At 36.7% G+C, this 10,715-nt stretch overlaps 1 protein-coding gene across 1 annotated transcript in view; it reads left to right on the top strand.

Annotated features, from left to right (window-relative positions):
* The window catches only part of LOC138366445 (methyl-accepting chemotaxis protein 3-like), a 13,777-nt gene extending 5,619 nt beyond the window's left edge, over positions 1-8,158 (top strand). The window contains exons 3-4 of the mRNA XM_069327495.1: positions 7,020-7,295; positions 7,731-8,158. Of these exons, the coding sequence (XP_069183596.1) occupies positions 7,020-7,295; positions 7,731-8,158 (704 nt within the window). The remainder of the gene's footprint in view (positions 1-7,019; positions 7,296-7,730) is intronic.
* Positions 8,159-10,715: the final 2,557 nt, after the last annotated feature.

The following is a 10,715-nucleotide window of genomic DNA, read 5'->3' on the forward strand; positions in this document are numbered from 1 at the left end:
GGCCAGCCTACTCATGAGAAACTCTCCAGACACAAAGCAGAACGCTTTAAAAGAGACCAACGTCGTCTATGCCTTCAAATGCTCTCTTGGGGACTGTAAGCCTCAAAAAACCCAGTATATAGGCAAGACAACAACATCTCTTTCCAGGCGTTTAACGATGCATAAGCAACAGGGCTCCATTAAGGAACATATAATCTCTTCTCCCAAACAAACCATCACCAGAGAAATCTTAGCAAACAACACAGAAATCATCGAAAGATACAGCGATAGCAGGCGGCTTGACGTCTGCGAGGCACTACACATCAAGAAGTCAACACCAGCAATCAACAGCCAATTAATGCACAACTATATTCTACCCACTTCAAGACTCCGCTCCAATATAGAAGCATCAAGAAATATGGACCAATATGCTTTCTACAATCACTTCCATTCAGTACCCATTGTTTCGTGTTCTGTCTTGTGTTTGAATTTAATTCCCATTCAATACCCATTGTTGAAAGTTTGTTTTCACCTCATCCACCTCACCCAAATGTAGATATAAAATCGAAGATGTGTAAGCTCTATTCAGTTTCAGTTGTGTGTTTGTAAACTAAAGTCTTTGAAAATGTAATAAGTTTTACGAAACGCGCCCAAGTGTCGCGTCAGACTAGAAATAAAAATGAATTTTGGAGAATTGATCTTTGAATTACCATCAACAGTGAAAAGAAACGTAAGAAAGATCGAGAAAATTCGTGTTAGAATTATTAATCTTACTTTTTTAGTCATATTTAATATTATATGTCTACAGGAAAGACTGCTACCAAAATATACTAATATATATATATATATATATATATATATATATATATATATATATATATATATATATATATATATATATATATATATATATATATATATATATATATGTCGTACCTAGTAGCCAGAACGCACTTCTCAGCCTACTATTCAAGGCCCGATTTGCCTAATAAGCCAAGTTTTCATGAATTAATTTTTTTCGTCTACCTAACCTACCTAACCTAACCTAACCTAGCTTTTTTTGGCTACCTAACCTAACCTTACCTATAAATATAGGTTAGGTTAGGTTAGGTAGGGTTGGTTAGGTTCGGTCATATATCTACGTTAATTTTAACTCCAATAAAAAAAAATTGACCTCATACATAGAGAAAAGGGTTGCTTTATCATTTCATAAGAAAAAAATTATAGTAAATATATTAATTCAGGAAAACTTGGCTTATTAGGCAAATCGGGCCTTGAATAGTAGGCTCAGAAGTGAGTTCTGGCTACTAGGTACGACATATATATATATATATATATATATATATATATATATATATATATATATATATATGTCGTACCTAGTAGCCAGAACTCACTTCTCAGGCTACTATGCAAGGCCCGATTTGCCTAATAAGCCAAGTTTTCATGAATTAATGTTTTTTCGACTACCTAACCTATCCTAACCTAACTTTTTCGGCTACCTAACCTAACCTAACCTATAAAGATAGGTTAGGTTAGGTTAGGTAGGGTTGGTTAGGTTCGGTCATATATCTAAGTTAATTTTAATTCCAATAAAAAAAATTGACCTCATACATAATGAAATGGGTAGCTCTATCATTTCATAAGAAAAAAATTAGAGAAAATATAATAATTCAGGAAAACTTGGCTTATTAGGCAAATCGGGCCATGCATAGTAGGCTGAGAAATGCGTTCTGGCTACTAGGTACGACATATATATATATATATATATATATATATATATATATATATATATATATATATATATATATATATATATATATATATATATAAGTAATATATTTTCTCTATTTTTTTTCTTATGAAATGATAAAGCTACCCATTTCATTATGTATGAGGTCAATTTGTTTTTATTGGAGTTAAAATTAACGTAGATATATGACCGAACCTAACCAACCCTACCTAACCTAAGCTTACCTATCTCTATAGGTTAGGTTAGGTTAGGTTAGGCAGCTGAAAAAGTTAGGTTTGGTTAGGTTAGGTAGGTTAGGTAGTCGAAAAACAATTAATTCATGAAAACTTGGCTTATTAGGCAAATCGGGCCTTGCATAGTAGGCTGAGAAGTGCATTCTGGCAACTAGGTACGACATATATATATATATATATATATATATATATATATATATATATATATATATATATATATATATATATATATATATATATATATATATATATATATCCCTTATGTATGTTTATCCCTTATGTATCCCCCCATGTTTTTCAAATTCATTGTCTTATCACCTGACCTAATGCGGGTATAAAATCAACTAGTATTGTAAGATCTGTTCACTTGAGAATGAACCATGGAGGTTCGAAACGTCGTGCAAATTATACAAATAAGTGTAATACACTCTATAGTAAATCACTTCTTTTCTTCACCTTAAAAGTACGGAAATGAGTTTTGGAGAACTCCTATTCCAATTAAGCCCTGATGCTAAAAAAATAGTTAGAGGGATAGAAGCCCTAAACCAGAAAATAATAAATACAGAATATGCGGTCATATTCAATGAAACATGTTTGAAAGAAAACCTGCTGCCAGTATACACCAATATATATATATATATATATATATATATATATATATATATATATATATATATATATATATATATATATATATATATATATATATATATATATATATATATATATATAGGGGGGTACCACCACTGGTGCAATTATAGGGACCCACAGCCTCAGAGAAGGGAACACAGAGCATTCAGGGAAAAACTTGACATTTAACTCTGAATACGAAAGAGTGTTCACTTCTCCTACCACCCCCTTTTTTTTATTTATTATGATGTACACTTTATTATGCAAGGTTATACAGTTACATATCTGATTTTATACAAAAAATAAACATTAAGAGGACACAAGAAAAAGTTCGCTTCCTAGAGGCTGTAGATTTCCTCGAACTCCTCCGACGCCGGGCAGGAACCGAGGATGCAGCGGGCATTTCCCCTCTGGATCGCGACACTGAGGCGCTGAAAGAGAAAACTTGCTGCTCTAGGGTCTCTTGTGGTGTCAATGAGCTTGGAACCAAGATCCTTAAGAAACCTTCTTGCACTCTCACCCCATGGGCCTAGGGTCTCAGACCCTATTGGAACGAAATTGTACCTTTGATCTAATTGCCTGTACTTGACTGACTTTTGTTTTTCTCTGTGTGTCGCTGCGGCTCCCGCCGTGCCGGCAGAGAGGGTGATGTATGTCGTTGCCAGGGTGGATACGCAAGTATAGTCCCATGCTAACTGCCTGCCACCCTTCCACGGACGCAGTGTGATTCCGTCTGGTCGGCCGGCAAAGCTAACAGAGTCACGGTTCAGTAGGTTGCGGGGCTCTCTCTCCGCTGGACACTGAGCAGAGGCAAGGCTTCTTTTAATGATGTCGTTGACTTCGTCGTGTCTAGTGTGCCAACCACCCGATTTTCCACAGTGCAGGCCATGCAATCCATATTCGTCAGCATCTGCCTCGCCGCAAATACACCTGTGAACAGTGTGGATAGGGGCAGCAAGGCGGAGAGCGACTGCAATACGGAGCTCCTGCGGATCAAGACGTGTGCACAAGACGTTGGTATATTGTTGCGAATCGGACGTTGCGGATCAAGACGTTGGTATATATATATATGTCGTACCTAGTAGCCAGAACGCACTTCTCTGCCTACTATTCAAGGCCCGATTTGCCTAATAAGCCAAGTTTTCATGAATTAATTGTTTTTCGACTACCTAACCTACCTAACCTAACCTAATCTAACTTTTTCGGGCACCTAACCTAACCTAACCTATTAAGATAGGTTAGGTTAGGTTAGGTAGGGTTGGTTAGGTTCGGTCATATATCTACGTTAATTTTAACTCCAATAAAAAAAAATTGACTTCATACACAATGAAATGGGTAGCTTTATCATTTCATAAGAAAAAAATTAGAGAAAATATATTAATTCATGAAAACTTGGCTTATTAGGCAAATTGGGCCTTCCATAGTAGGCTGAGAAGTGAGTTCTGGCTACTAGGTACGACATATATATATATATATATATATATGTCGTACCTAGTAGCCAGAACTCACTTCTCAGCCTACTATTCAAGGCCCGATTTGCCTAATAAGCCAAGTTTTCCTGAATTAATATATTTACTATAATTTTTTTCTTATGAAATGATAAAGCAACCCTTTTCTCTATGTATGAGGTCAATTTTTTTTTATTGGAGTAAAAATTAACGTAGATATATGACCGAACCTAACCAACCCTACCTAACCTAACCTAACCTATATTTATAGGTAAGGTTAGGTTAGGTAGCCAAAAAAAGCTAGGTTAGGTTAGGTTAGGTAGGTTAGGTAGACGAAAAAACATTAATTCATGAAAACTTGGCTTATTAGGCAAATCAGGCCTTGAACAGTAGGCTGAGAAGTGCGTTCTGGCTATTAGGTACGACATATATATATATATATATATATATATATATATATATATATATATATATATATATATATATATATATATATATATGTCGTACCTAGTAGCCAGAACGCACTTCTCAGCCTACTATGCAAGGCCCGATTTGCCTAATAACCCAAGTTTTCATGAATTAATGTTTTTTCGACTACCTAACCTACCTAACCTAACCTAACCTAACTTTTTCTGCTACCTAACCTAACCTAACCTATAAAGATTGGTTAGGTTAGGTTAGTTTGGGTTGGTTAGGTTCGGTCATATATCTACGTTAATTTTATCTCCAATAAAAAAAATTGACCTCATACATAATGAAATGGGTAGCTTTATCATTTCATAAGAAAAAAATTAGAGAAAATATATTAATTCAGGAAAACTTGGCTTATTAGGTAAATCAGGCCTTGCATAGTAGGCTGAGAAGTGCGTTCTGGCTATTAGGTACGACATATATATATATATATATATATGTCGTACCTAATAGCCAGAACGCACTTTTCAGCCTACTATTCAAGGCCCGATTTGCCCAATAAGCCAAGTTTTCATGAATTAATGTTTTTTCGTCTACCTAACCTACCTAACCTAACCTAACCTAGCTTTTTTTGGCTACCTAACCTAACCTTACCTATAAATATAGGTTAGGTTAGGTTAGGTAGGGTTGGTTAGGTTCGGTCATATATCTACGTTAATTTTAACTCCAATAAAAAAAAATTGACCTCATACATAGAGAAAAGGGTTGCTTTATCATTTCATAAGAAAAAAATTATAGTAAATATATTAATTCAGGAAAACTTGGCTTATTAGGCAAATCGGGCCTTGAATAGTAGGCTGAGAAGTGAGTTCTGGCTACTAGGTACGACATATATATATATATATATATATATATATATATATATATATATATATATATATATATATATATATATATATATATATATAACATATATATATATATATATATATATATATATACATATATATATATATATATATATATATATATATATATATATATATATATATATATATATATATATATATATATATATATATATATATATACACATATACACACACATATATATCGAGCGGTACTTTAACCGCTTGACCATCAGTGACCGTACAAAAGACGATGGTAGCCGAGGCTATTTCCCCATCGCCCAGACGGCATATATTTTTTTTTATGGTAATCTTGAACACATTATTTCATTAAATCACATTTTTGTTGGGCCACATAAGCAACACAAATGCGAACACACATTTGTGTTGCATCACAAGGACATTCCTTATATATTATAGACATTCCGGTGGAGGCCATGAATGTGGGTTCTTCATACCTGGTTAATGGGGTTTTTGGGAGTTCTTCTACTACTGGTTTGGTCCATTAGACTGTTGCTTGGAGCGGCCCGCAGGCCCGCTTGCCTCGTGCCTACAGCTCTCCGACCCAGCCTAACTCTGAACGTACTCGTAGGACCGCCACAGCACCCATGGATGGTAAACAGTTGGTTAGTAGACTAAAGCGCGCCTGGGAACACTCAGTTCGAACCCTCATCAAGGCTCCTGTGGATTTGTTCATGGATGGTAACGTTTAGTGCAGGTATTTCAAAGGCCTATTATATGATGAACAGTAAAGAAGGTGAGAACGCCTCCAGGAGCAGGAAATAATCTCACTACGCCTCCTCCTTCTCTCTGTGTGTCTGGCTCACAAGATTTGCCGCTTAAGGAATATGTACACAGAGTGACGCATCCCGTCTCGGTGATTATACATCATGGATTAGTTATCGTATCCTTGGACAATATTCAAGACAAAAATTTATCTGCTGGCTGGTCAGTAAGCTACTGTGGTGACCTTAGTAACCCTCTAGACGTTGGTAGACCTTAAGGTTATCTCAGAACCAAACAAGCCACAAAATAGCTTGAAGGATCAGCACCAACGCACCGAGCGCCCGAGTCATTGATCTCTGGGCTGCCGGCCAAGCACCCCATCATCAATACATCAATACTATCGACTGGTTGACAACGTATTGGTCAAATGCTGAAATTAAAATCGTCAGTATTTGATTTGTAGCGTAACGTAAGAACATTAGAATTGGAAACTGTAAAAGGCCTATTAGCCTATAAAATGCAGCTCCTATTTGTATGCATCCAAACTCATTCACAACCAACGCCGTTCGTCTATCCTACGCTTGAAACAATCAAGTGCTTCCCCGTCCATTGTGTATCCCGGTAATCAGTTTCACAAGCCAACAAGCCTGATAATGGTCCTAGACAGACTGTCCTTTCTTGAGAATGTAAACTCTGCCTTAGATAATGTAAACTCTGCCTTAGATAATGTAAACTCTGTCTTAGATAATGTAAACTCTGCCGTATATAATGTAAACTCTGCCTTAGAGAATATAAACTCTGACTTATAGAATGTAAACTCTGCCTTAGATAATGTAAACTCTGCATTAGAGAATGTAAACTCTACCTAAGAGAATGTAAACTCTACCTAAGAGAATGTAAACTGCCTAAGAGAATGTAAACTCTGCCTTAGAGAATGTAAACTCTGTCTTAGAGAATGTAAACTCTGCATTAGAGAATGTATATTCTGCCTTAGAGAATGTAAACTCTGCCTTAGATAATGCAAACCATGCCCTAAAGAAGGTAAACTATGTCTTAGAGAATGTAAACTCTGCCTTAAAGAAGGTAAACTATATCTTAAAGGATGTAAACTATGCTTTAGATAATGTAAACTGTCCTAAAGAATGTAAACTCGGTCATACAGAATGTAAACTCAGTCTTATAGCATGTGAACTCCGTCTTAGAGAATGTAAAATCTGTCTTAGAGCATGTAAACTCTGTCTTAAAGAATGTAAACTATGAATTAGATAATGTAAACTGTCTTAAAGAAGGTAAACTATGACTTAGAGAATGTAAACTCTGTATACAAGAAGGTAAACTCTATCTTAAAGAAGGTAAACTCAGTTTTAGATAATGTAAACTCTGCATTAAAGAAGGTAAACTCTGTCATAAAGAATGTAAACTCAGTCCTATAGAATGTAAACTCCGTCTTAAAGAATATAAACTCTGCCTTAGATAATTTAAACTGTCGTAAGGAAGGTAAACTCTTCTTTAAAGAATGTAAACGCTGCCTTAGATAATATAAACTCTGCCTTAGAGAAGGTAAACTTTGTCTTAGACAAGGTGAACTCTGCCTTAGAGATTACAAGGTAAACTGTTTTAAAGAACGTAAACGCTGCCTTAGATAATGTAAACTCTGCCTTAGATAATGTAAACTCTGCCTTAGAGAAGGTAAACTTTGTCTTAGACAAGGGGAACTCTGCCTTAGAAAAGGTAAACTCTGCCTTAGAGAATGTAAACTCTGCCTTAGAGAATGTAATCTCTGTCTTAGAGAATGTAATCTCTGCCTTAAAGAATGTAATCTCTGCCTTAGAGAATGTAATCTCTGCCTTAGAGAATTTAATCTCTGCCTTAGAGAAGGTAAACTCTGCCTTAGAGAAGGTAAACTCTGCCTTAGAGAAGGTAAACTCTGCCTTAGAGAAGGTAAACTCTGTCATAGAGAATGTAATCTCTGCCTTAGAGAATGTAATCTCTGCCTTAGAGAAGATAAACTCTGTCTTAGAGAATGTAAACTCTGCCTTTTCAATCACTGTTCACAAGGAACAGTTCTAATTTGCGGGATTATATTTATCATTGGCTGGAGGCGTCCTAGTAAGTATATGTCCATTCTATTGTTTACGATATAACTAAACTGCGTGAGCAAAATGTGGTCCAACAGGAGCAAGTTTAGCTAAAGAATAACACCAGGTGTTTTACTGCTAAATATTCTAGAATAAATCCCAGTGTCCTGTTTGCCTTAATTCGAATATTTATGCATTGATTGTTTGGGCTTTAAAGTCCTTCTAATCATGATTCCCTGATCTGTTTCACAATTAGACTTTGCAATTTTATCACCCTTCAACTGATATCTTGTAATGCTATCATCATTTCGTAGCCACAAATCCTTTTATTTGTCAACAATAAGCTGCATCTGCTAATCTTACTATCAGTTCAAAAAGGTTATCTAGATTGGTATTTAACCAATCTGAACTCCAATCCTCTCCAGGCAAAGAGATAGTGAGGGATCTCACGCGTTTTTCATCAAGTCTTGTTATATGGGTAGAACTCAGTGCCAATGCTTAATGCACAGACTTGCTTATAAACCACATGTCTGTGCAGACACACACGCGCACACACACACACACATATGTATATATATATATATATATATATATATATATATATATATATATATATATATATATATATATATATATATATATATATATATATATATATATATATATATATATATATATATATATATATATATATATACACATATTAAAAACAACAGAGGTCCCAGGACAGAGCCTTGAGGCACTCCACTTACAACATTTTTCCCACTCTGATAAATCCCTAACTCCATTTATACTAAGTCTTTGTTTCCTTTGTCATGCCCAAATCCAACCTAAAATGCACCCCCCAATATCGTCAGCCTCTGTCTCTCTAATCTGTCGTTCTTAAGGCACAAAATGACAATCTTTGCTAAAGTCAAGGTGCACAGTGTCACAAATCAACTGTCAACAGCCTCAAATAAGCTGTGATTGAATGAGAGCAAATTTGTCAAATACGGCCCTTGGTAACAACAGGTTACGAATCATTTATTAATATTTGTTTTCAAGAAGTAGTCGAGTAGCTTTTGAAATGATCGATTCAACCAATTTTCTCACGACTAATTTCAGCTAATTGACCGATAGTTCGACGCGAGTGATTTGTCACCTTTCTTTGAAACTGGTAAGACATGAGGAACCCTCCACTCTAAGACAACCAATCACCACCACTCACAGACACTGCTCATGTAACAGCATTATACTATACATAACAGACACCTATAATCTCCTGTATGTAATACACTATTCAATATAATGAAACCATTTTAAATAACTTCCGACATTACAATGCTTACCGATTACGTAATCGGTAAGCACATTGATCATCATTGACTGATTGAATAGGATTAATGTTAACTTACCATCTTGATGATTGTAGGGAGAGACTAGAGTAATTGTGATCTATTCCTGAACCACTAATTAATAGTTTGGCTTTGTGAAACCTGCAGTTGTTAAGCCATATTAATCCAAGCGAGCGAACGACGTAACTTGTCATTGTAATTAAGTTACAGCCATCTCAAAGGCTCGGCCCACCAACCTGTCCTCCTACAGCGAACGTCGCTTTTCGATCGTATACGTTACATAAGGCCAAAAATTGTCGTACTAGAAAATGGAAGCGGCTGGCGAAAGTGACGTACTGTCCCGTTTTCTGTTTTGGGTCCTCTGGTAGGTTAGGAGAGGACACTTTATATATATTGTTTACTTGACGTTGGGAAATATTAGGAGGACAGGCAGCACCTTGACGGGTACAGGAGACCTTCCAGTAGTGGTCACTGGAGGTCAGTACACACAGTACCTACACCATCCACACAATACCCACACCACCCACACAGTACCTACACCATCCACACAATACCCACACCACCCACACAGTACCTACACCATCCACACAATACCCACACAATACCTAACTCCACCCATACCACCCACACAGTACCTACACCATCCACACAATACCCACACCACCCACACAGTACCTACACCATCCACACAATACCCACACAATACCTAACTCCACCCATACCACCCACACAGTACCCACACCGCCCACACAGTACCCACACAGTACCCACACCACCCACACACCACCCACACAGTACCTACACCACCCACACAATACCCACACCACCCACACAATACCCACATTACCCATGCAGAACCCACATCACCCACACCACCCACACAATACCTAACTCCACCCACACAATACCCACACCACCCACACAATACCCACACAATACCGTCACAGTACCAGACACAACACACACCGTTACTGTCCTTATGATCTTGGCTGGACAGTTAGGATGGCTGCCTGGCTCACCGGGAACTCTTATCTCTGCCTCGAGTGGCCGTGATCGATCCCTCTTGAAGAGGGAAGCCATCTCAAGCCTCGTCATCTGCGACTGAATCATCTCCTATTGATTTAATATATTTTATTTTCAAATCTGACTGCTATGACACACACATACACATATACACACTCACACACATATACATACACACACTTACCCACATAC

Source organism: Procambarus clarkii, chromosome 19 (genome assembly GCF_040958095.1).
Source record: "Procambarus clarkii isolate CNS0578487 chromosome 19, FALCON_Pclarkii_2.0, whole genome shotgun sequence".
NCBI classification, from domain to species: domain Eukaryota; kingdom Metazoa; phylum Arthropoda; class Malacostraca; order Decapoda; family Cambaridae; genus Procambarus; species Procambarus clarkii.